General features: G+C 35.3%; 2 protein-coding genes across 4 annotated transcripts; both read right to left on the bottom strand.

Moving 5' to 3' along the window:
* Nucleotides 1-13,810: 13,810 nt before the first annotated feature.
* Nucleotides 13,811-14,284, bottom strand: LOC107178462 (ubiquitin-like protein-NEDD8-like protein RUB3). Its single transcript, XM_052444119.1, has one exon. The coding sequence runs from the start codon at nucleotides 14,282-14,284 to the stop codon at nucleotides 13,811-13,813; it is 474 nt and encodes a 157-aa protein (XP_052300079.1).
* A 7,108-nt stretch (nucleotides 14,285-21,392) lies between these two features.
* On the bottom strand, nucleotides 21,393-24,540 carry LOC102622806 (polyubiquitin-like). 3 transcript variants are annotated; one of them, XM_015533732.3, is made up of 3 exons: nucleotides 24,294-24,540; nucleotides 22,280-23,192; nucleotides 21,393-21,718 (listed from the first exon to the last, which is right to left on the bottom strand). In XM_015533732.3, the coding sequence occupies exons 1-2, from the start codon at nucleotides 24,351-24,353 to the stop codon at nucleotides 22,296-22,298; spliced, it is 957 nt and encodes a 318-aa protein (XP_015389218.2). In that variant the 5' UTR covers nucleotides 24,354-24,540; the 3' UTR covers nucleotides 21,393-21,718; nucleotides 22,280-22,295. The 3 variants fall into 3 exon arrangements, with proteins under 3 accessions (XP_015389218.2, XP_052290137.1, XP_006489695.2); XM_052434177.1 differs by lacking the exon at nucleotides 21,393-21,718 and adding an exon at nucleotides 21,789-21,935; XM_006489632.4 differs by lacking the exon at nucleotides 21,393-21,718 and having other exon boundaries at nucleotides 21,943-23,192; nucleotides 24,294-24,536.
* Nucleotides 24,541-27,136: the final 2,596 nt, after the last annotated feature.

The raw sequence follows: 27,136 nt of genomic DNA, 5'->3' as shown, positions 1-27,136 counted from the left end.
AATGGATCAGAAGTATATTCACCCTCATTATCATATCGTAATACTTTGATCTTTCTGCCAATTTGAGTCTCCACTAATTTCTTCCATTTCACAAAAATCTCTAGAATCTCATCCTTTTGCATGGTGTACACCTACACACATCTAGAGAAATCATCTATAAATGTAACAAAATAATGACTTCCACCAATTGATGCAGTCTTGGTTGGTCCCCATACATCACTATGAACATATTCAAGGATCTCACGAGTATAGTGATTAGCTGTACCAAACTTGACCTTTGTTTTCTTGCCTACTACACAATGCTCACAGAAATTTAATTTACAGATTTTGGTACTTTTTAAAAGTTCGTGCCTCATCAGAGTTTGCAAAGACTTCTCTCCAGCATGTCCCAATCGTACATGCCATAGCTTGGTGGTGTCACTGTGCGCCTTAACAACATTTGCTTCATCAGTTGTACCTCCTTTTAAATAGTACAGATTTTGACGTCGAACCCCTTGCAGAATCACCATAGTCCCATGTGTAAGCTTCATTGTGTCATTTCCAATAGTAACCTTGTAGTCTTTAGCTTCTAAAGCACCCACAAAAATTAGATTTTTCTTTAAAGCTGGAACAAATCTAACTTCTTTGAGTTCTCTGATCATTCTATCAAACATTTTGAGTCGAATTGTTCATATCCCCATTGTGCGACAAGGTTGATCATTCCCCATCATAACTACACTAGATTCCAATTCGCTGAAATCCGTAAACCATTCCTTAATGAGACAAAAATGATAGGTTGCTCCAATATCAAGTATCCACTCACTCGAACTAGCCACGTATGCTGCAGGAGTAATACTTAGTGAATAATCAGAATCTTCATCTTTTAGTGTCATGTTTGCTGCTACTAGTTTCTTCTCATCTCTCTTTTGAGCCTTTGGACAATCTTTCCCCCAATGGCCCTTTTCATAACAAAAGGCACACTCGTCTCGAGCTATATTTATATTTCTCGATTTGGATTGAGAATTCTTTCCACCACGCTTTTTCTTTTTCTCCATCGCCCAATCTCTGCTCACCAAAGCTTCAGACTTTTGTTAATCTCAAGTTAGTCAATGATGTGTAAACATCTTTGAAGATGATCACGATTTTCCCATACATCAAGGTAATCACAAAATGGCTATATTCCTCTGTTAGTGAGTGTAACAGAATCATAGCCTTGACTTCATCCTTAATCTCTTCATCAAGATTCTTCAAATTAGCAAGTAACTTTTCAAATCTTGATACATGATCGTGCATTGACACCCCAGGCTTCATTCAAAAGCCATATACTTGGCTCATTGCATGAAGGCGATTTTCAGGACTTTTTAGCAAGTACTTCTCCTCTAATGTACGCCACAAAGCCATTGCACACTACTCATCCTTCACCAAGTATTTCACCTCCTTGGTCAAACAAGATCTGATCTAACCACAAGCTTTTTCATTCATACGATCCTAAATTTCTTCATCATACAAGTGTCTTTTATTTTTCAGAACAACATCGAGATCGATTTGAATAAGGGCATCCATCACTTCGCGCCTCCACATGTCGAAGTAGATTTTCCCATCAAACTTTTCAACATCGATATTCTGGCCTCCTATAACATGTGCTGAATAGCGATTTGACAAATCTCGCCTCCCACCTGAAGTGTCTCTTAAAATAGTCTCGGTAGATCTCTCCCAAATTCTGGAAGTTTCACCTTCTACCATTTTCTCAACGAACTATTTCGACTTGAAAAACAGTCTTTATGATGTTAATTTCGCGTGAATAAATGCACCAGGAAAGTTCCCAGGAGACTGGACAGGAACTCGGTCCCAATTAAAAACCAGAATCCTTAGACTCTTATCATCTTTGTTGACAGAACTTTTCTAAACATGTAAAAATACACACTACTTACAATAGACTATCTCCCAAGTACAAATGGTCGTCTCCACCGTATTCGTGCACAGTACCGTATGTGAACAGTACCGTATACGTGAGTAGTACCGTATACATGAATAGTACCGTATGCGTGAACAATACCGTATCCCCCAAGTACGAACCGTCAGCTCTGATACAACTTGTTGTGCGCGAAATGCGGAATTGAGCGCACCAAATAATTATAGAAAAATAAAGGACACAAGAATTACGTGGTTCGGTAATTAAACCTACATCCACGGAGGCAAGAAAAAATAATTGTTTATTTAACAATTAATAGAGTACAAATATTTGAGTAACGAATCTCACTTCCCAGAAACCCAAATATACCCAGTACTCTCACACTCTGCAGGAAAGATAAATTTCCCAGACACACTTCTCTCACTTCTCTCAAAAGCTTATAAACTTATAAGCTTAACAATTTTGGGATGATTTACAATTGCAAAATGCTTCTCTATTTATAGAGTTCATTCTGCTCCAAGTTGGGTTCAATTGGTCAAAATGTTAAGTTGGATCTTGTATTGCATGCACAAGCTTTTCAACACCTAACTTTGTCATTTGAAATTAGCAAGCCGGCCAACTTTGCTTTTTTGAATTTGGCAAACCCACCAACTTTGCCTTTTGAAATTGGCAAGCAATTCTTTGACTTTTCAACAGTTTGGTGAAGCTTACCTGGATGCTGACATCTCAGACTCAAATCTAAGTTACAGAACTACAAATCTCTTATTTTTATACTTCTGTCACGTACACTGGAATCAAGAATCATATATTTGCTTTGTGAAGGAGGAATAAATTTTGAAAAAAAAAAGGAAAAAAGGGTAAAATCATATCTTTCAGGAATTTGTCCTGTCCAAACACTGAGTACATAAGAAAAGATACAAAAGATAGAGAGAAGGAAGATAGAATACAATGCTATATTGTTAATTGATTATTTTATTTTTTTCCTTATAATAAGTTTTTCTACTTGTTGATTAAATGACGCAGTGGTTTGCTAGATTTCGCCCTAACTTGTGCTCTCACAGAGAGAAGAAGATATTACAAATTCACAACGAGAATTTGTATTGAAGAAAACTCAAATTTGATTGAAGATTGGTTGATTTTTACAATAGCTAGATTTAACACATATTTATAGTACTCCTAATCAGCTATACCTACTGCATTCCACTCAACAGACACATCAACTATAATCCACTAACGAAACACACCTACTCTATTCCACTATTTGGACCCTCATGTTTTATGTTGCATCATTAAATAGCAACTTAGAGCTGATAAAATTTGACACGATCTGATCACCCGACATGAAAGCGACATGAGTACATGGGTATGGATTTTTAAATTTGACACAGTTATTAAATAAATTGGGTCCGGGTTGACACAATTTTATCTGTGTCGGGTTAAGGTTAAAGTTTTGAACCCTTTTTACTCGATCAATAATATGATTATATTTTTTATTATAAATTAGATTGTACATTATTGTCATTAAAATTTAAATATTAGACATAATTCTCTCTTCTTATTCTTCTTCCTCTTCTTCTTTTTTTTTTTTAAAGAATGAACATATACAAAATATTTCATTTATAACATTTTATATAGATTAGAACTTTCAGAATGTAAATATATAAATTATTTGTATACGTGTAAATTTTACAATATCAATATATACTATTATTTACATATATATAATTAAAACTTTAATAGTGCATCTCTCTTGCTAATGTTGGTATGAATTTTAGATCGAATTTAGGATTTCACACTGGTGTGGATGGCTTTCATATTATAAACCATAGTGAAAACTCAAATCCGCATTAAACGTCCGCTCTTGGAAATTTTCCATCACTGAAGAAACCCAATAAGCGAAGATATCATTGTCAACAAAATTAAGAAACTGCTATTCTGTAAAGACTATGGTCATAAGTGTACCTATTAGCGTCAAAGTCATTTGACGAAAATGCCATCCCTTAAACATAGAAAGTACTAAATTTGAATGTCGAGCCAAATGGATCTGGTTTTAGGATCCACGGAACGACCTTATAAATTTATTCCAGTCTTAGTTGTCTCTTATGCCTTTACTCTTCACTTTAAGCCACCAAAGCATTTCTTGTATTTAACACAAGAATGAACCTAAAGAAAGCTAATAACAATATTATTTCCGCATTCAAATCTCCACTAATTTAACTCTAAAGTTTCCTCTGGATGCACAAAACTCTGGAACAAAAATCGTTATCATTTTTCCAAACTATCATTCTCTTGTCCTTTCCAATACTCAAAACGATGCAATCTGCATCTTCAAAATCATTATACTAATTTTAGTAGCAATAAAAAAATCCCACAACACAAGTTAAACTCGTCCAAATAAAGAATATACAATTCCTGTTCCTTTCCCAATATCCATGCTGAATCAAACAATGGAAATTGAATTTTCTATATCTTGTCCTCCCCGTCCTCTCATTTCTTCATATCAAACACCGCCTGATAATATTCTCAGGCTAACTGTGGGATTGATTCACCGATCAAGCAAGAAAATGCCTTCAATGTTGAGACATAATTTCTTGCTTGATGGCATTCTAATATATAATTTCTTCCAAGATGATTCTTGAAGACTGATGGTGGAGTCCTTGAGAATGCCACAATCCATGATAGAACGAACCATTGCTAACCTCGAGCCTTTGACCATCGAAAATGGATCACCTGAAGATTTTCTTAAATGCTTTCCTTCTCGCGTAATATTACTTTGAGATTCTCAATTGTCTCGGTTTTTTTTTTCACCTTCATGGCAATGGTTTTGTTGACCCTAACATAAAAGTTTATCTATGACAAATAGGAACTAAGAATTAACTATTGAACTTATCAGAAACTTTAATTAGTAGAGAATCTAGGATTGAAAAATATCTTAAAAAGCATCTAGAGTGCGTGAAATGACACAAAATATAATCATATATTTAATCTTATAAATGGAAGAATACTTGACAACATGTCATTTTTACAGAAAACATTAGAAACCCATTTTACGATGCTTACTTCAAAATTCAACCGTGCAGCATTTTACCAATGCTGTGAAGCATTGAGCTACCTTCCTGAGTTCCAGCCTTCAATTGATTGAAGCATCAGTTATTCATATCTATCCTGATAATAAAAGTGGAAATCTGGCATAACAGATGGGAAACATATACAACAAACTCTTGGGAGATATTTAGAAGCACTGATCTCCATGAGAAAATATGAGGCAATGGGAAACATGGATCTGAAAGAAGTGTAAATTGAAAACTAAAAACTAAAAATTTTGAAGGAATTCTTAAAACACAGGCACTGTGCATCAGTCTATGAATTATTGGTCAAAATAGTTCAAGAGAATAAAAGTCCCGAAGATTATTACCCTATAATTGAGGACCAACCTCTCCATCAGCACAGCATTGGTTTGCGAGACCCTTTTTTTTCTTCAACCAAATTTAGTTCAAATTAATTAATTTTCTTGTTAACTCTTCCAAGTTTCCCAAAATTCTTACCAAGATGTTAACTCAAGTTCAAAACATATCATATTATCAACGGAAACCCATTGTTATTGCCATATACCAAATCTCTTAGGACCATAATCTTGCATGGAAATAATTTGTATAACTTCTCAAGTCTTTCCATGGTTCAGGAAATATCTCATGTCAGTGAGTTTTATATTATTATTCTACATTTTAAATTCTCTTCCATTTTCAAACGCCAGCAAACAATCTTTTCCATTTTTCCTCCTCATTTAGTCCATTTTAATCCCTCGGCAACCAAACAAAGAAAATAAAATTATATTTTATAAGATGGAGGTACATATAATTTTTTTTTCTAATCCACACTCCCGGAAAAGACTGAAAGGAATAGCCTAATTCACTCGCATAACTTGAGCCCAGTCCAGTACATAAGGGCCTGAGCCTCGGCCATCATTTTCATGCCCAAACTCGAGCTTCCATTAAAAAGCGTAGGCTCGGCCCCACCTGCTATGAAAATTAAATAAAAAAATTGTATGGATTTTTTAAAATAAATGCTAAATAGTAATATTTAATCAGTTTAAAGAAATTAGTTTAATCATTAATGGCATGATCTGTATGCCCCACAATTTTAAATTAAAGATAAAGGAATTAGGTCAATCACGTGATTAATTTAACTATATTTTTCTCTATCAATCTAACTATTATTTTAGGTAGCGTTTACTTTTTAGATTGGAGTGAGAATCTTGAAAAGTGGGAATCCTAGGATTGGGAGTGTAGAGTGGAAGTGGGAATAGGTTGTTTACTTGCACCGGAATGAAAGCATAGAATGGAGATTAGAATCCAATTTATGTGTTTACTTTGTCTTGAATTGGGAGTAAATAGTTTTAAATTATAATTTTATCCTTATGTAAACAATTATAGTTTTTAATTACAAAGTTAATAAAAATATATTTAATGAATAAACATTTATTTTATTATATTTATAAATTTATAATAATTATTAATATTCTTAATTATGAACATCACAATTGTTTTTAATTTTAATTATATAAATTAAAAATTGTTAATAATTTTTATATTTTCAAATAAAGATTGTATATAGTAATATTATTAATTCTCTATTAATATAATAATAATATTTTTAAGTAAATTAAACTTAGAATCAAACCCAATTATTATTTAGTTAAATATAAAAATAATATTTAAATATTTATTAAATATAGTTATAGTAAATTTAATAAAAAGAAGGGTAAATATAAAATGAACAATTATTTTATTTTATATACTTATATTAAATTTATTAATATAATATTATTTAGTACAAAATTAATATTTTCTTAGAATAAACTATTTATTATTATTAATTATTAATATTAAATAAATATAGTACTATTATTTTTAAAATAAATATAATAATATTATATTATTAAATAAAGATAGCATATATTTATTAATTCTCCATTAATATAATAATATTATTTTTAAGTAATTTTAACTTATAATCAATGTAAATTATTATTTAGTTAAATATAATAATAATATTATAATATTATTATTATAATCAATATAATAATATTATTTAAATAAATATAATTATAAATTATTTTATTTTATTAAATTAAATTTTTTAAAAAAAGGTAGAAAAGGGCAAAGTGGGAGTGGATTCCCACTCCCACTCTCCACTCCAAAAATGAGCAGGACCCACGGAGTGTGATTCTCAATCCTTCTCTATTTTGTTGAAGTAAACACTGAAGTGGAAGGAATCCACACTCCTCACTCCCACTCCAGAAAGTTATTGCCCAAGTGTTTAATTTAGTTGTTGAGTAAGTAGTTAATAAAATTGTTGCACTGTGGTAATTATAATTTATACTCTCTCAAACTTTAATTTTAATATTTTCTAATTATTTCACTCAAATTTTAAATTTTATTGCAATTTTAAGCGGGCTCAAACTCTTCAATAAATGGGTGGCTTTAAGTATAGGCCAAAAAGGCGGTCACTTAAAGCTCCATATTTTTTTAAAAGCCTCATGTTTTTAGTAGTTTCTTAATAATTATCTAATTAATAAACTATCTTACAATTAAGAATTGTTTTTTATAGAAAATCAATATTTGGTAATCTTATTGTTAAAAATATATGATTAATAATATTGTTTAACCATTAATTCATTCATTATTAGTCTTTCTAAGGAAAAAAATTAAATTCTTTACTTTTTCTTTTTCTTAAAAAAACTTGATTATTTAACATTAAAATCTTTTACTTTTAATATTCCTTTCAATTTCTATTAAAACCTTATAATCTAAAAAATTACTAGATAAAAAAATTTCTTGCTCCTTTCTTTACAAAGAAAATTATTACATTCATTAATTAATTTAAAAAATAAAAAATTAGTTTCTTGAAACTTAAAGTCCATATCTATTATAGTTCTTATTTAGTTGTTGGTTATTTTGTAATAATTCTAATGGAAGTAAGAAGGGTTATTTTTCGCTACCCCCCATATGTTTCGACAAATATTACTGTGCACCCACTTGTTTCAACAATGATCGCCGCGCACCCATTCGGTTAAGTTCTCCTGTTTAATTTAACAAGCCAAGGGTAAAATGGAGATTGTGTAATAAACAAATAAAAAATTAAGTTAAAGTTGTTGCACAGAAGAAAGAGAACAAGGAAGAGAATAGTGTTGTCATTTCAGAAAAACAGTTTCTTCTCTGCAAAATGTAATATGTACCAACAAATATCGAAGCAATAATATGGAGGGAAAATATTGCGTGTTGGAGACAATTTCGCGCCAATTGCTTGATCTCTTACCTACCACATGTTCCTTTTTCAAGAAGCTTGAGGATTACACAGCTTATTGGGTCGTGAGAGCGGTAGGGGTGGGCAAATACGGGTTCGGGTCGGATTCGGATCAACCCGATCGGATTTCGGATTGATCGGGTTTGAACACAAATTCATCCGAACACAACCCGAACTTATAACCCGATCCAATCCGATCCGATATATATTCCGATCGGATCGGGTCAATAAATCGGGTTAAATTCGGTTCAGATCGGGTTCGGATTTACAAATTTTCTTTTTTTTATTAAGATTTAACAATACATAATTACAAATTAACAATTTCACATGTAATATAATAATATATGATATATTACTGCTAAATGGCGAATAATTTGGTATAGTACTATTATACTAATAAAGCTTCAAAAGAGGAAAAGGAAACTCGGGTTGCAGCCTTGCAATTACCGTGTTGAATGGATCTTAGATCGGATCAGGTGATGGTGGAGGACTGGCAGCGTAGAGCAGCAGATCCGGTAGCAGCAAATTCGGTAGCAACAGATCTGGTAGCAACAGATCCGGTAGCAGCAGATCCATTTGCGGTCCTCGCGGAGCAGTTAGCGTCGGCGGTGACTGCGGGCAAAATCGATCCGGCTGCCCCTTACTTTTCTGATATGTGTGCGTGGCTGTGTGCATGAAATTGTGAAGAGTGTTCTTGAGATGAGATTGAGAAGTTGAGGAAGGGAGAAAAGGTGTGGTTGTGGCTGTTAGAGTGAACCGAATATGGTTCTCTTTTTTTTTTCTTTTTTTTTTCCGTTTTGATGCAACTGAAGAATGTTCTTGGCTTGGCTAAAATGTGATTTTGTCTTTAGCTATTAAAGAGTGTTGAGTGTTCTTCGTGTGCATGATTGCATGTGCTCTTGGGTTTAGGTTTCGTTTTTTGACCTTTAATTTCTTTTTTTTCTTTGGCAACCCGATCGGTTTTTCGGATCGGATCGGGTTTCATCCGATCCGATCATGATCCGATCGGGTTAGCAAGAATACATCCGATCGGGTTATATCCACAACCCAATCCAATCCGAACCCAATATTTTTCGGATCGGATCGGATCGGGTCGGGTTGGATCGGATCGGATCGGATATTTTGTCCACCCCTAGAGAGCGGGATAGATTGGGTTTTGCAGCTTCAGTCTGCACACATTGAGGTGAGGTATTAATGTTGTTCATGTGGATTTTTTTGTTGGAGAATTACTCGATACATGTTAGATTACATACATGCAAGTGATAATTATGTGGGATTTGATGAGGTTGGTCATGGGTTTTCTCGGTTTTATGTGTTTCCTGTGTTGAAATTGTTCAGATTTTGACTAACTGACATAAAGTTTCACATTTGCTCGGTCCACAGAAAACAAACATTTTGTAACTCTGCTCATTTGCACCCTTCCCAGTTCCACGATTTGCCAGAAATACATTATTCTTAATGTTGTCGAGATGCTGAGCGCAGGGGGTAATAAGGATAAGGGCTGTCGTATAACTTATATGAGTTTGGACTTGGCCAATCTCAATCTAGCACAATTACCATATGTTGCAACCCTAATTGCTATAAATAATATCACTCAGGGCGAATGGAAAAGTTGCATATTGAAAAGTATGAAATGTAGAAGAATGGATAAATTGCGTAATAGAAAGTATGAAATGTAGAATCGTGACCAATTTCCTCTACATTTGTTTTTCTAAAACTTTCATCGACTATGAAATATTATATATAATTTATAGTATACCTCCGGTATCTCATTTATTTTTTTCTGTTAGTAATGTTGGGTTTGTCTTACTAAGGGTGTGTTTAGGAGTGAGGTGCTGTAAATTTTAAACTGCAGCTGTTGTGAAATAAAAGGTACAACTATAGAATAGAAGTTAGAAAAACAAATTTGCTAAGCCACTAAAACTCAGTTACAAGTGTTATCAAACACCTTAATAGTTCGGCTTTGACAGCTCAGGTACCTCACTACACTCTCAAACGGACTATAAACGTATGTAATTGATGATCGCGCTATTACGATAAAAGCGCTAGAAACGTGCATTTGAGATACTAAAATTTGGTACTTCCTCGTTATAGGATTTATATCTTGTTATCTTATCATATAGCCATGTAGAAAAGGATCTAAGAAACTATATTTAGATACAAAATTCACGAATATAATATGTTGAGGTAAGTGGCAATAAGTAATCAAGCTTACATAAGGATAAGATACGAGATACGAGATGTCGAGTCCTGTAAAAAAACTATGTATTTACGGTCATGCCACCAAAAAGTTGGGCTTACAATAAATTATAATATTGTGCAAAGAGTTGAGCTTTTTTAACCCTAAATTTTGGATCGATGATTTCATCCAATAAGATAAATGAATCGACATAATTGAAATAGTGATTTTGAATATTCACCATTCAATTGTTCGAGATTAATGGCTCAAAATTTATATTAAAATTTAAACCAAAAATATTTTAAGTGAAAATATTTCAATTCATTAAATCTAAGAAAACTTTTGATTCCTTTCAGTTTTCACTGCCTATTTGTGTTTAAAAATTTTGTTCGCTGTTCTCTTTTTCCTTCGTCCAATAATCCGTATTTTTGAAATAAATTATTTTTTATTCTAAGACAAAACAAAAAGTGAAATTACTAAATGAATTGAAAACTAAATGATTTGTCTTTGTCACGAATTAGCGATAAAGCTAGAGAAATTAAAGTAGAAATTAAGTATTTTTTTTTCTGGGGCATCCCATTGCATTTAACTGAGAGCATTCAGGTTAACAACTGATAATTCAAATTATCACATCCTCCAATTTCCTCTGAACTTCATATACAGAAATATCATCATGTCAAATCATAGCAGATTTTTCTTCTTAGCTTCAAGGTTCCGCACTGAACATGAACTCTATCTCCCCAAGGTTTAAACTGGGGTGTCTAGGCAAACAAAGAGGTTGGCCACGCCCGTAAAAGCCCTGAGGTCAGTACTCGATCCATCGACCATCGTTTTTTCAGAAATTAAGAATCTTAGAAAAATCAAATCCTTCGTGATATCATCCCGATTGGAGCTCAGGCACTTTGGAATCCATGTGATAAATGCTGCTACTGAGCTATAAGATCAAACATAGGGAACTCTACAAACCAAGTTAATAACAGAAAGACTACAATGGAGTAGGCCTGCTGCCAACAGATGTTCATTTTATAAGAAATTATTGATGGAACCCCATAAAATGAATGAAATCCTCGTGAGTTATGTGTTTGTCCCCAAATGACAGTCCAATGGGTGTAACCTTCCATAGTACGTTAATAAACTTAACAAGTACAATGGCACATGCGTATCATTAACAACCTATGTTAGTTCTCTGTGCAATCAAAGGCCCAAAAATTTTCATTTGACCAGGCTAGGCCACTATGCTGGAAGTAAGGGTGGAGCCAAAGAAACATATAACGATTAATTTCTACATGAGATCTTATAATACAGAAAAAAAAAGTTACTGGCTAAATTCCCGAGCAGTCAAAAACATAGTAACATGATGTTAAAATGTTTGAGATCACACTTTCAAAGTTTGAACCTAACACATAAATAGACATTTGACCAGCCCGCAATTTGGCTTCACCTTGTGAGTTCATGGAGTGTGCAATCCTCATCAATACCATAAAAAGCAAGACTAGATGATTAACTAACTGGCACGTCTGTTTCCTTGAAAAAATTTTCTTTCACATCAGAAATAGTATCCACTTGTGTGACCTCCAGAGTTATGGTTTCCCCAATACAAGTTCTCAGTGATATCTGATACATTGCAGGCAACATCTTTAACTTTTCATTTTCATTGATGTCGTAATAAGATATGGTCTTCACATTCTGAAGTCGGATTCTTCCTATAAATAGATCCCAGTCTTCGTTAGGGAGATTTGTCGTGTCCTCGACTATTTCCTTTACATCAAGAATTGTGTGTAGACATCTAACTTGGACTTCTATGATAGTTTTGGCTGGTGTGGTGTCTCCACAGAAAAGGATACTACGCCGTCGTTTGGTTCAAAGATCATTTGAAGGGTAGCTTCTTTGCCTGATATGCTGAGCGAGTCTAGAGACCGTGTATCAGAAATCAGATTTCCATTATAATAGAACAAATGGTCATATGAGTGAATGCCAGCTTTCTTTTCAATGATGGATTTAATCCTATGAAACACATCACTACTGTTCGCTTCAAGCTCAATAGTTTTCTCATTTGATGGCGTTTTAAAATATAAGTTCTGCCCAGACGCTTCTCAAGGCTAATAGTGGAGTTATTATGAATGCCACAATCCGCAACTGACTTATGCTTACGGGCGCATTTTTCCTTGAAAAGTAGAACATCATGGGGAAAAATTTAAGATTGCCAATTGTCTGTGTCCTTTTTACCTTCATTGCTCTTGTTTTCTTGACCTTAGCATTTATATTTATCTGCGACAAATTAAGAGAACAAACAAACTTATTAAGAATTAACAGAACTGTGAATGAATTTATACAAGCACACCTCACATGACAACTTTTAACCAGGGCGAAAAGAGTGACTTCAATAAAACCTGGAAAGCTCATTTCAGCTGGAGCTTATTGATATTAAATAATTCTCGGTCCAAGGTTAGCATGAAGGAGAACCCTCGACCTCTTGCTTCCGCTGCAAGAGGCCAAACCAACTGGGCTACCCCTTTGAGACAACCATTGGCACTTCTAATAAAAAGAAAAACATATAATGTGAAGTTACGCTAAGAATGTAACATAATAATACAGAAAATATGGCATAAGTATAAACAATACGAAAAGAAATTACATAGCTTTCCATGTCAATCACTATAGGCATGCTCGAAAGCCAACACGTACATAAATCCCAAATTTCTCTATGCTTATATGTAGGTACCATCACTCCAAAAGATAAATAAAATATGTAGGCACCCATCGTCTATATTACACATCAACAAGCATTGGTTTACTCGACAATTATTTTCCCAACCAATATCTCCAAGAAGCATAATTTAATTACCTAAAGCTAACAATGAAACAAAACAACTTCATATGTATCCCAATTAGCCATATGAAGCTTTGCCTTTTTCATGAATAAATAGGTCTACAATTAAATGATCACTCGAAGAGTTGGTAGTAACCTACATAAATCATCCCAGTCATCCTAAAAAGAATTTTGAAAGGGTGCTAGAAGCTCCAATCTTACACGGAAGCCGAAATCCCGGCCCCGTGTAGAGCGTACATGTTGGATTCACAGCCTTTATTAACCGACCCGGGCTCAAGTCCATTGGACTTGGGTTGTGTAGGCCCCAAACCCTTTTCGTCATCCCTATGTTTTTAGTTCTATTTACTTTAATGATCTTGATTAATTCGATAGGATTGCTTTGATCATCCCCGAGTAAATTGAGATCTTGGGGTGATTAATTAGCGCATTTAAGGACAATCTAATAGGGAAAAAAAAAATCTGGAACCAAAAGATACATACAACCATCAATCTTGGAAAATTGATACACAATTACACAAATATAAAAACCAATCAAACCTGAAACTAAAAGAAAAAGAAATTTTCACTACACACGCAAAACACATGTTGCCTGCGACTATTTGCTTCATCTGGTAGAATCCGAGAGAGTGAAATCCTCCTCAATCCCGTAGAATGCAAGGCTCTTGTCATCTTCAAGAACTCTTCCGCCAAACACAAGCTGTTGATGATCCGTCTTCTGGAAAACCTTTTCTTTCACAACACGTATAGTATCCATCTGCGTCACCAAAAGAGTTACAACTTTCCCAGTGCGAATCCTGACCATTAACCAAAATTTAGCAGGCATCATCTTTAATTGATCATTATTTTGGATGTCATAAGAAGCTAAGGTCTTCACTTTCTGGAGCCTTGCTCTTCCATGAAACAGATCCCAATCATCACTAGGGAAACCTGTGATGCTCTCAACGATTTTCTTCAGGTCAAGACCAGTGTGCATGCACCTTACTTCAACTTCTATTGTATCTTCAGCTGGTGTCTCCCCAGAAAATGATACTTTTTCATCTATTGGATTAGGGATCAGTTGAATGTTAAGGAAGCTCATCTTGCTTGCTGTACAATAAGCAAAACAGAAGATAAAGCAGAGGATTGCAGCAATACAGCACACGGTTAAAGGTTGATGACATGGCTGTCCAGGTGGCACCTGGTGATTATGTAATTACCAGCACACGTGAAGATTCGTTTTGATTAGTTATAATTAGCTGAGCTGTTATCTTCAGCTGTGTATATAAACAACAATGTAATCACATTGTATTCATTCAGAATAAATCAAATGATATTCTAGAATCCTCTGAACTTCAGTTTTATTCTCTCAACTTTCTTTCATTTTCTTGTTAACCAAACAGTCATTAAAACAATTTTAACTAATTGTAGCTTCAGCTCCTTGTATATTAAGTGACGCCACAGTCATAAAATCTTTGATAAGTTTTCCAGCATAATATAAACTATACTGGTTTAAGAGGATCCCCTTCGTCATTAGAATCCCAAATTTGATTGATGAAAACGTATCATTTGATGTAGCACGACGTTCAATAGTTTCCTTGTTTGACGGAAACTTGAAATACAATTTCTTCCCAGACATTTGACGGAGACTGATGGTGGAGTTATTTTGAATGCCACAATGCGTAACAGAACCACTGCGATCACAGATCTCTTTGCCATTAAATTCGAGTAACTGAAGATCTTTTGAAACCCCTTCCTTATGACGTAACAATACCCTGAGATTTTCAATTGTCTCTGATCTTTTAACCTTTAAGGAAACTGTTTTGTCGACCTTAACATATAAGTTTATCTGCGAAAATTTTCAGAGTACGTGAAGAAACAAAACTACTTGACTTATTAGAAACTTCAATTGATAATGCGTCATGAGAGAAAATTGTTAGATTTATTTATCACATATTATGGACTAACAAAAATTATTTTAATTATTCTATGTTTTATTAGATTACTAAGTGACTAATATCAAATATTAAAAAGTAATTTTAATAGATTCATTTATCAAGTGATTAAATATTGTATTAATATGTCTAATTGTGTTATACCTTATATATTAATATATTATGAACAAATATAATTTTTAATTATGCAATTTTAGTTCATAATAAGATGAGAAATTTTATAGTATGAACTACGAAGAGTCCCCACACTTAGCTAAACCAAATATAAAAGTGACTCAGGCCTATTGCGTGTTTACTGTTGACGCGATTGATACTTGGCAAGAGTTTAGCATTCGGCATTCCCTCTTTCTCACCCCGATTGAGTGTGTACATTGGGTGAGGAGCTTCGTTTTGCAGTTGTGATTGAAGCTGAGATTTGCAAAAAATTTGAAGAAGACAGTAGCCAAATTCACGAGCACGAAGGGAGCTTGGCAGCAAGCTCATCCATGGCCAATCAAGGTACAATCTTGGACGGATTTGCAAGATGGGCTTTAAGCATAAATTATTTCCACAAAAATATGGAAGAGCACATATAATTTCTGAAACTGAACTACTATTAATAATTAATAATAACAATGATGATCAGGATATTTAGTTCATGTAAAAATGGTTAAACGGTATACGTTTCCAGTTAATGTAAATTGATTAAATGAAAGTCATATACCTCTTCGTCGGCTTCATTTGACAGGGAGTTTTCGTGGCTACTACCATTTTGGTTATTAAAATTAACCAGCTAGAAGGTTGCTGATTAGAGTAAAGTCCAACTTCAAAAGAAAATTTCTTATATAAGACTCTGTCCCTCTTAACTCTTGCTCGAGTAATCAATTAACTACGTTGGTGCTTGATCTCATTATATATAGTCTTCTCATATGCATGCATGCACTTGAAATTAAGTTTAAAATAGTGATCCATTATTGCATCAGATTGCTTTACCAGTATTCATTACAGATACGTGAAACGGAAAAATAATAATAATAATAATACTTTATTCATGAACCACATGTTGGGAATAGATAACAAAAGCCAGAGTTAATTGGGGTTCTGGGGTTCAGCACGCAATTGATTAGTGTGAAGAATCAGTTTCTATTTTAGGGGGTTAAATGCAAAGAGTTAAGACTTATGTGACTTTTGTGCATATTGACTTAAGTTTGAGGATCGACGTGCAATTTCGATGCTGACGTGTTTAATAGTTCGTTATGTTTGTTGAGCAGCTTTTGGGAATCCTCAGTGTTTGCTTTATAAACAAAGCTGGTTTGTGGCATCTGTCGTGTGTTATATTTCTCTTTCGTTTTTCATCCAATTTGAGTGATTCTGAATTCTTTGTAAAGCTTGTGATTTCTTCTACAAGGCTTGACAGATTTGTAATCACTTTGAGTAATAAAATAGTGCTGATTTTTCCTTTGAATTGTGGTGTCTTGTACTAGTGTTCAAGATTTGATTTATGATCTTACAAGTGATTTCTCGGTTCTTTGCTTTATTCTTGGAGTTTTTTTTTTGCTTCTGTTGTGTTCAAACACAACAGGTGGTATCAGAACCTTAGGGGGATCGCAACAATGTCACTTCCAAAGCCCGAGATTGAGAAATTCACCATTGGTGGTGATTTCTCACTTTGGAAGATGAAAATGAGAGCACTCCTTGTTCATCAAGGACTAGAGTCAACTTTAGAAGAAGAAGATCCATAAACTGCTGGAAGTTCGAGATCTGATGAAAAGATGAAGCAGATACACAATAGAGCCCACAGTACCCTGATCTTGAGTCTAAGTGATTCGATCTTGAGAGAAATCTTAGAGGAGAAAACAACTCTGGGTATGTGGAACAAAGTGGAGGCTCTGTGTATGAAGAAATCACTTGCTCACAAATTATTCTTAAAGAAAAGGATGTATACATTTTCTATGAAAGAAGGTGTGTCAATACAGGAGCATATTGATGTGTTTAACAAGATCATTCTTGATCTCGAAGGAGTGGAAAGCATCAAGATAGGTGATGAAGATAAGGCCTTCTTCTTGCTGAGTTCACTGCCAAAATCCTTTGAGGGTTTTGTAGATACCATGCTATATGGGAGGACAACTCTCACACTAGAAGATATGAAGGCCTCTTTGTGTTCAAAAGAAATACAAAGGCACTCTGGAGATCTAGATCAAAACCCTGGTGAAGGGTTAATGGCAAAAGCTGAGAAGAAGAAAGATAAAAAGAAAAAGAAGAGCAATAATCAGTTTAAGAAAGAAGATGAGTCTGAGAAAGAAAATATGAAAAGAAGAAAATGTTTTTACTGTAAGAAAACAGGTCATTACATCAGAGACTGTGCTAAGAAGAAGAGAGACAACAAAGAAAAATCAGGAGATGCTGTTGTAGCATCTGATGAATCATCTGATGGAGGTTATCAAAGTGCAGACTTACTGGTGGCATCAAATGGAAATATTGAAGGTTAGTGGGTTCTAGACTCTGGTTGTTCTTTCCATATGAGTCATGATAAAACTCTTTTTCATGAGTATGAAACTATAGATGGAGGTAGAGTCTTAATGGAAAACCACAATACTTGTAAAATTGTGGGTATAGGTTATGTCAAAATCAGAATGTATGATGGAATGACGAACCTTAGAGCATGTTAGGCATGTACCAGGATTGAAGAAGAATTTGATATCCTTAGGCATGTTAAATAGCTCAGGCTATATCTTTAAGTCTGACCATGGAGGCTTAAAGGTAATGAAAAACTTCAGTATAGTAATGAAGGGAGTCAATAATAATGGATTGTATGTGTTGGAAGGGTTATCAGTACCTATGTTGTCTGCATTGCATGTTATTTTTGATGTAGATAAAGCCAAGATGTGGCATCTAAGGCTTGGGCACATGAGTGCCAAAGGCTTACAAGAACTGAGTAAAATGGGGCTGTTATGTGGAGATAAGGTTGAAGAGCTAAAGTTCTGTGAGAATTAAATCTTTAGGAAGGCCCACAGAATGAAGTTTGAAAGGGGATTGCATAAATCCAAAGCTGTATTAGATTATGCACACTTTGATCTATGGGGGCCTGTTCAAGTGCCATCCCTAAATGGTGGCAGATACATTGTAACATTCATAGATGATTTCTCAAGAAAGGTCCGATTATACATTCTCAAGACTAAAGATCAAGCTTTTGAGAAATTCAAAATATGGAGAGCTCTGGTTGAAAATCAGTCTGAGATGAAGCTGAAAGCATTAAGGACTGATAATGAGCTTGAATTTTGTAATAAAGAGTTTGATGAGTACTGTCAAAAGTATGGAATCACCAGACACAAGACTGTCATGTTCACCCCTCAGCAAAATGGATTAGCTGAGAGGATGAACATAATTCTCATTGATAAAACTAGATGCCTACTCATAAACTCCAAGCTACCAAGAAGCTTATGGGTTGAAGCTGTAACTACAGCCTGTTACTTAGTTAATAGGAGTCCCTCTGCAGCTCTCAAGTTCAAGACTCCTGAAGAAGTCTGGACTGGTGTATCTGCATATTACAAACATCTGAGAATTTTTGGATGTACAGCCTATGTACATGTTAAGTAAGGAAAGCTGAATTCAAGGGCTTTGAAAAGGGTGTTTGTGGGATATCCAGAGGGGGTTAAAGGGTATAAGGTATGGTGTGGTGCCACTCATAAATGTATCATCAGTAGAGATGTTACATTTCATGAGGAATCTATGCTGGAGGACAAAGACTCTGCCATCTTTAACTTCAGCCCTTATACTGATGAATCAATGAAGGAAGCTGCAAAAGGGAAGGATTCCAGAATTGACGTGGAGTCATCCAATAGCAGTAACAGAGGGGATCAAGATATGGGTACCATAGAAGATCTTCAAGAAAGGTCTGAAGTGGATGATTTAAAAACTTCAGTGACTGAGCTACAAGATTATCAGCGAGCAAGGGACAGAGCAAGAAAGGAGACAAAACCACCTTCCAGATATGCATATGCTGGGATGATAGCTTATGCTCTTAACAGTGCAGAGGAAATAGCTATTGAAGAACCAGCAAGCTACAGAGAAGCTATGAGAGGTAGTGACAATAGTAACTGGATCAAAGCTATGGAAGAAGAAATGGATTCCTTAATCAAGAACAAGAATTGGACTCTTGTTCAAAATCCAGGCAACAGAAGGTTGGTAAGCTGTAAATGGATTTTCAAAAGAAAAGAAGGAATCATAGGAGCTGAAGCTTCAAGATTCAGAGCTAGATTAGTTGCTAGAGGTTTCACACAAAAAGAAGGTGTGGATTTCACTGAGGGTTTTTCACCTGTGGTTAAACATACCTCCATAAGGATGCTATTGTCAATGGTAACTCTAACTGATATGGAGCTTGATCAGATGGATGTAAAGACTGCTTTTCTACATGGGAAGCTTGAGGAAGAAATTCTGATGACACAACCAGAGGGTTTTGAAATCAAAGGAAAGGAAGATCATGTTTGTCATTTAAACAAATCTCTCTATGGACTAAAGCAGTCTCCAAGACAATGGTACAGGAGATTTGATGAGTTCATAATCTCCAATGGATATCTTATAAGAAAATATGATAGATGTGTTTACTCTGGAAGCTCAAGTTCAGGTGGAGCTGTTTACCATCTGCTGTATGTTAATGATATGCTACTTGCTAGCAAGGATAGAAGTGAGATCAAGAAGCTCAAAAACCTGTTAAATGCAGAATTTGAAATGAAGGATCTGGGATGTGCTAAGACGATTCTTGAGATGGACATTATAAGGGATAGAGTTGCTGGAACTCTATTTGTCAGTCAAGAGAGGTACATTTTAAAGGTTCTTGACAGATTTGATATGCTGGATGCAAAGTCTATTCAGACACCACTAAGATCTCAGTTCAAACTTTCAAAAGAGCAAGCTCCTGTCACAAATCAAGATAAGTCTATGATAAGTGAAGTTTCATATGCTCAGGCAATTGGGAGCCTTATGTACGCAATGGTATGTACTAGGGCTGATATTGCTTATGCTGTTAGTCTTGTTAGCAGATTCATGAGTGATCCTGGGAAAGAGCACTGGGATGCTGTGAAATGGATTATGAGATACCTTAGAGGTACCCTTGATCATGGTTTGATGTTTGGAAGGTCAAAACAGGATGAGAATAGTATAGTGGGAGATATAGACTCAGATTTTGCAGGTGATTTGAATGGGAGGAAATCAATCTCAGGTTACTTGTTTATGGTGAATGGTTGTTTGATCAGTTGGAAAGCAACTCTTCAATCTATGGTCACTTCGTCTTCTACAGAGGCTAAGTTTGTTGCTGCAACAAAGGCAGTAAAAGAGGGAAAGTGGCTTAGGGGGATTTTGAATTAGCTTTGGTTAAGACAGAAGACTTTCACCATTTTCTATGACAATCAAAGTGTCATCCACCTTATTAAAAATCAGATCTATCACGAGAGGACTAAGCACATTAATGTGAGGCTTCATTTCATTAGAGACGAAGTAACTAAAGGTGTTGTATCAGTGACCAAAATACACACTGATATAAATCATGCTGATGCTCTTACAAAAGTGGTTCCCATTGCTAAGTTCAAGTTTTGTGTAAACTTGATGGGAATCATGGCAAACTTACAGTGATTACTTTGTGTAATCAAGTGATAAGCTGTGTGCTTAAAAGGTTTTTTTGAAGCAACTTTTATGGTTAAGAATCAAACTGAATCAAGTCTGTAAGGTGGAGATTGTGAAGAATCAGTTTCTATTTTAGGGGGTTAAATGCAAAGAGTTAAGACTTATGTGACTTTTGTGCAGATTGACTTAAGTTTGAGGATCGATGTGCAACTTCAATGCTGACGTGTTTAATAGTTCGTTATGTTTGTTGAGCAACTTTTGAGAATCCTCAGTGTTTGCTTTATAAACAGAGCTGGTTCGTGGCATCTGTCGTGTGTTGCATTTCTCTTTCGTTTTTCATCCAATTTGAGTGATTCTGAGTTCTTTGTAAAGCTTGTGATTTCTTCTACAAGGCTTGACAAATTTGTAATCACTTTGAGTAATAAAAGAGTGCTAATTTTCCCTTTGAATTGTGGTGTCTTGTACTGGTGTTCAAGATCTGGTGTATGATCTTGCAAGTGATTTCTCGATTCTTTGCTTCATTCTTGGAGTTGCTTTTTGGCTTCTGTTGTGTTCAAACTCAACAATTAGTTTGAGAAAAAAATCGATAGTCACAGAAAACTTATAGTTTATAGGTCCAATTAAGTAAATGAGTTTATAATTTCATTTAGTACACAGATATGCAAACTAAGGATTTACATTTATCCTTTCTAATTAGATTCCTTTGACATTCTACCTATTTTCCTGAGTTTCTCTTTTCATTAATTAGAGCTGCATTCATTCTTAACCACAATACATGAACGTCCACAGCCTTGACTCCCAAACACCAAAAGTCATATTCGGAACAATAGCAAATTCTTGAACGCTTACCATTTATTTATTATGATCAACTGGCTGTATATATTGCTTCACCTAATAAGCTCCCTGAGTGTGAACTCCTGCTGGATGCTGTAAAATACAAGATTCTTGTAGTGTCTCAAGTACTCGTCCACCAAATGCAAGTTCTTGATGATTAACATAAGAAAACATATCATGGTGAAGTTAGGCCAAGTAACAATTAACCAGTAAAGAAATTAATAATGGGAATTGAGTGATATAATAAGAACCATAATGCTTTTCGGAGAACTGCTCATCTAAGAAATATAATTCCATGGTTGTGCTCATTTCCCCAGTTATTACAGGACAAAGCACTAGGGTTTCAGGCAGGGATTCAGCATGGTCCTTCATGAAATTAAAAAATATTGGTTCAATCGAAATTCACTTACAGAAATTTACTTGACTTGAATACATTGAATTTAAATAAATGAGGAGATCTCTTTGCATGAAGCGCCATCGTACCATTAAATCTCTAGTTATGTATCAAAATAACAAGGCTTCAAAGAACAGTTAATCAATGTACAAAAGACCACATATAAAATACCAAATACAATTTAAAGACTAGAAAATTTCCTCAGAAACACTAAATTCTTTCACAACTAAAACTTCATCATCTCATCTGTGGAGATTGATAAAAATTCCGACCTAACACGTGCATGCACAAGTCTTATAAAAGAAGCCAGAACTACCTTTTCAAGGACCTGATCACATCCCCAGATCAGTCAGGTTGACTATAGATTCGTTCACAATTTTGTAAGAGGCAAGATTCCTGTCATCTTCCAGTTGTTGTCTCTTGAAAACAAGTCTTTGACTATCAGATGCCTGCCCTATTTCCCTGAATATTTTATCTTTCACATCACGAACCGTATCAAATTTGGCCACTTCAAGAATTATGTACCTTCCATTCAGCAATTTCACAAATATTGAGTGCTTAACATGCCGTATAATCTGTAAAACTTCATTCTCCTTGATGTCATAATAAGCCAAGGTCTTCAAATTCTGAAGCTGCTCTCCTCCCCTAAACAGTTCACAATCTTCACTAGGGATACATATTCTCATGCTCTCCACCATTTTCTTCACATCCAGAACAGTGTGTGCGCGCCTAACTTCAAGTTTTACCGTGGACGTTGGTGTCTGCACAAAGATTTCTTGCAGTTCTTTCGGAACAGAGATCATCTGAAGAGTATCTTCATTGTTTATATTGAGTACATCCAAAGTTATGTAACTCTCAATGAGTTTTCCACCATAATAGATATCATATTCATGCACGGGGATCCCCTCTCTTACCTCAATGATGAATTTGATATTTTCAATGGTATCACTCCTGTTCGCTTTAAGCTCAAAAGTTTTCTCATTTGATGGAGTTTTAAAATATAGTTTCATTACTCCGCTGTCATTATGGATAACAGAGTTATTGGGGATGCCATAATCTATAACTGTAAGCCCATTCTCAAGCTGTTGACCTGCATAAAAGAGCTCCGGTAGATCTTCTAAAATTTCTTCCTCCACCTTTGCATGAATCCTCAATTTCAATTTTTCAATTTTTTCTGTTTTCTTTACCTTCATGGCTATTGTTTTCTTGAGCGTGAAGTATAAGTTTATCTGAGAAAATATAGAGAAAAAACAAATTAGGAGTGAAAATATGCAAAAATACAAGCTTGTTACCAATGGTTTTGGAAAAAAGTATATTAATTAAATCTACAAAATGCTCATGTGACATAAAATTTGTAAAACCTCAAACAACTAGGATCAAAATGAAATCCAAATTCTTGTGTCCACTGATAAACATAATAACCCATTTCCTGCCAACTAACCCAGAAGAAAGCTAGACTGCAAGAGAACCTTAGCTTTCTTTCCTCATCCAAAAGCAAAAACATTATCCATTACAGAAGAGCAACAAGTACTTGGAACATCCCAAAAGCAATAACATTCTCCATTTCCTCATCTATGATAGCAGTTCAAGAGCAATGCCAGGAGACTGTACTGTAACTGAGATCAATCACAATACATGTATCTGCAAGCATTTACTTAGGAGACAATTATCTCCAAAAGCTAATATTAAACTTCAAATAGACAGACTTAATTATCTAACACTATGTATGAACAAGGTTTGGCACATGATCCAGGTGAAACAGCGTTGAAAAAGATGACTTATAAACCTTCCTGGACAGAAACAGAATGCAACTTCGCTTTAACTTCCTACCATCATATGTTCAAGACTCATTTGAAAATAATCCTTACTAAATAATTTATACCCCTTCAATATTCGAATATAGCGCACAAGGAATGCAGGACCTAGAAACAGAGATTAGAACGCATGGCCAAAGAAGAGATTCAGATTTCAGAACCCATATAAGCAGAACAATACAACTTCAAAAAACTACTAATAAAGCATTAGAGGAATAAATCTATATCTCAAGTTAGTAGGTCTTCAATTAATCACTAAAACAATTGGTAATTACCTACATTCTAATTGATCCTAAAAACAGGACAACTTCTAATTAGTTTAAAAAAGGGAATTAACCCCAAAAACACTCTGTTTAATGCATTTTTATTTCCATTTAATCTATTTCGAAACAGAAGCAAAAAAAAAAATAATTATGTCAATAGATGGCAAAACACGTGATAACTACGGAAAGAAAATAAAAAAACAGTAAAACAAAACTACAGTGAAAGCACAAATGAAGTTGAAAAAAATGAAACCTCTTCTTCAGGAGAATTCAAAGTGGGAGTTGCTTGATTTTCATCGCTGGATGACTCCATTGATACTGCACAGAAACCTCCAGTTTCTATTCTTTGTTTTTTTTTTTCTTTTTAAGGATTTTTTTTAACAAAAACCTTGACTAGTGAAGAGAAAAAGCTGGTCGTCTAAAAAGGGGGTGAGTCGAGTGACTGTCTACTTTTCTCTGTCATGCAAAGTTATTCGGTTTTCTTTATTATTATTCTTTTTCTTTTAAAATTTTCTTTTGTAGAAAAATCTCTTGGGCGTGCCGCATAAGAAGATAACATATATAATAGGAGAAAAAGGGCAAAAATTTTTTAATAATACACACCAAAATTTCCTTCTATTATTTTTTTTACTGTTTATTCAGACAATAAATACTAAATTTACTATTATGCCCATAAAATATCATCACATGCGAATAGTAGATTGATTGTTTTCCAGAGTTTTAAATTGAATTAAGGCTTTTGCTACCTTACATGCAATGTAATTGTAATGTAAGATAACTTCTCATAAGGCTGGTGGATCCAAATATGATCCACAACTGAGTTTGTAAGAAATTGTCCTGGGTACACGCCAGCTAGTGAAGACAGAAATTTGCTTGTCTCCAGATATTTATATTCAGCCTTCTTTAATAAATCACAGAATTTCTATTCGTTGACGTAAATACAACACGCCATCGACAGTATAAGACATAAAATAGACCAACAAGAGAACAAATCAGAAGCCACGAATTAGACTACCAGATTATCCTCTGTGGGATTAATAATGGATGCCATTACAGTGCCGGTGAGACGTGGAAACTAATTTGAAGCAGAGCTTAAGACAGAGAAGCTAATATTGATAACATATGTAGTGATAAGTTTATGAGACACAAATATGCCTCCAAGAACCAAGAAAAAGAGTTGGAGCCAAAATCGCTGCTATTGCCTGCTTCCACTCCATAACTGCTATTTAATAAAACCTTCTCACTAAAAGCTAGCTAGATGACTGGTGAGCCACTTTTGAGTAGTATTATTACAATGAGGAAACTCCAAATACTTCACACATAACTATTCCTTACAGTGTACTCCATGGCCAATTGCCTCAAGATTCAGTTCAAGCTACAAGCACCAGCCAGCCACAATCACCACCTACATAAACAACTCCCGCACGACAAAAAGCCACATGCAAATCACAAGCAAGCACTCGGAACAGTGCTCACGGCCAGCTGCAGCTGTCAACCGAAAGCCAGCTGCATACAACCATCATCCATCATCGAACCCAGCCAAAGTCAGGAAACATCCAACCAACTCCAGCTCAAAAGTCTGCACACTAGTGGTAATTTCCATGCCCATGGAACACTTTCGGCAACTCAAGAATTGTGTTCCCCATGTGTGTCTCCCACTAGCACTTCCCATGCCCCACTAGCTTTGCCCACTAGTCAAGCCCAAGCACAACCCATTTCGGAAATAAATCCCAACACCCAGCCCAATCGAATGCCCTCCACATTTTTATTAAATAACCTCCAAAATGATCCGTTAATCCAAAATACCACTCAGCCCACGTCCGCACCCTCCTACGCCTCGGTTTTGAAATCCGTCCCCAATCTAAATCAAAATAAACCCACTAAAAAATCTTTGGTAGATATTATGAACGGCCCATCCAACTCGACAATTTCTATCAAAACCGTTACTTCATTCGAGGGAGAGCCTAACGTGCAATTTTCTACTGCGGAAATTCAAGCGATGGCCATTCCTTTCAAGCTGACATTGGTAGGTAAATTTTCCTACAATAGACCTAGTATGGAATTAATTCGTAAATTTTTTAATACATTGAGATTGAAGAGAACTTTTAAGGTGTCCCTTTTAGATAATCGACATGTGTTAATTCAATTGGATGTTGAGGAGGACTACTCCCACCTATGGGTTAGGCAAACATGGTACATCAATGGGAGTGCCATGAAAATTTTTAAATGGACCAACGATTTTCGATGGTCCGAGGAGTCCCCTATAGTCCCAGTTTGGATTTCATTTCCTTACTTGCCTGTCCATTTCATGCACTGTAAGGAAGCATTAATTTCTATTGCATTAACTATTGGTAAACCATTGCGAATTGACCAAGCTACTACCTCTTTAGCTCGCCCTTATGTAGCTAGGGTGTTAGTGGAGTATGATGTCACTCAACCTCTGTTACAACGGAGACGAATCGGCGTGGGAGATTCTGGTGTAAATTTTGAGAAAATCCCAATGTACTGTGCTTTGCAAGCACCTTGGCCATTCCATTGAGATGTGTTACGTGGCCAATCCGGGACTCCATCCCCAGCGGCCCAATAGGAATTGGCATACCAGAATAGATAATAAGAAGTCAGAAGTTCTGCCGTCAGATACTCCTCAACCCTTGGACACTCCACGACCTGAGCCGTCCATCACTAAGCAGATTGCAGATGCAGGGTCTCCGATCAGTCCTACGGAGAGCTAGGGGTGGGCAAAATACCCAACCCGACCCGATCAAATAAAACCCGATCTGGTGCATTTGTGTCAACCCGATCGGATCGGATCGGGTGGATCATGATCGGATTGGGTTGACCCGATCGGGTTGACACAAAATAAAAAAAAAATTAAACACCAAATACACACCACACACACACACTGGAACACACACACACCACACACACACACACACTGGAACACGAAGTGAACACCACACACACTAACACACCCACAGCCCCCTGCCAACCAGCAACATAATCACCCACACCCACCCACAGGCCACAACCTCCCTCTCTCGCATCCCACTATCGACGGAAACAAGCGGCAGTTACACAGCCCATGCCCACAGCTAA

This window comes from Citrus sinensis, chromosome 1 (genome assembly GCF_022201045.2).
Source record: "Citrus sinensis cultivar Valencia sweet orange chromosome 1, DVS_A1.0, whole genome shotgun sequence".
NCBI classification, from domain to species: Eukaryota; Viridiplantae; Streptophyta; class Magnoliopsida; order Sapindales; family Rutaceae; genus Citrus; species Citrus sinensis.
Note: the sequence above shows the minus strand (reverse complement) of the source record. Positions and strands in the feature narration are given on the sequence as shown.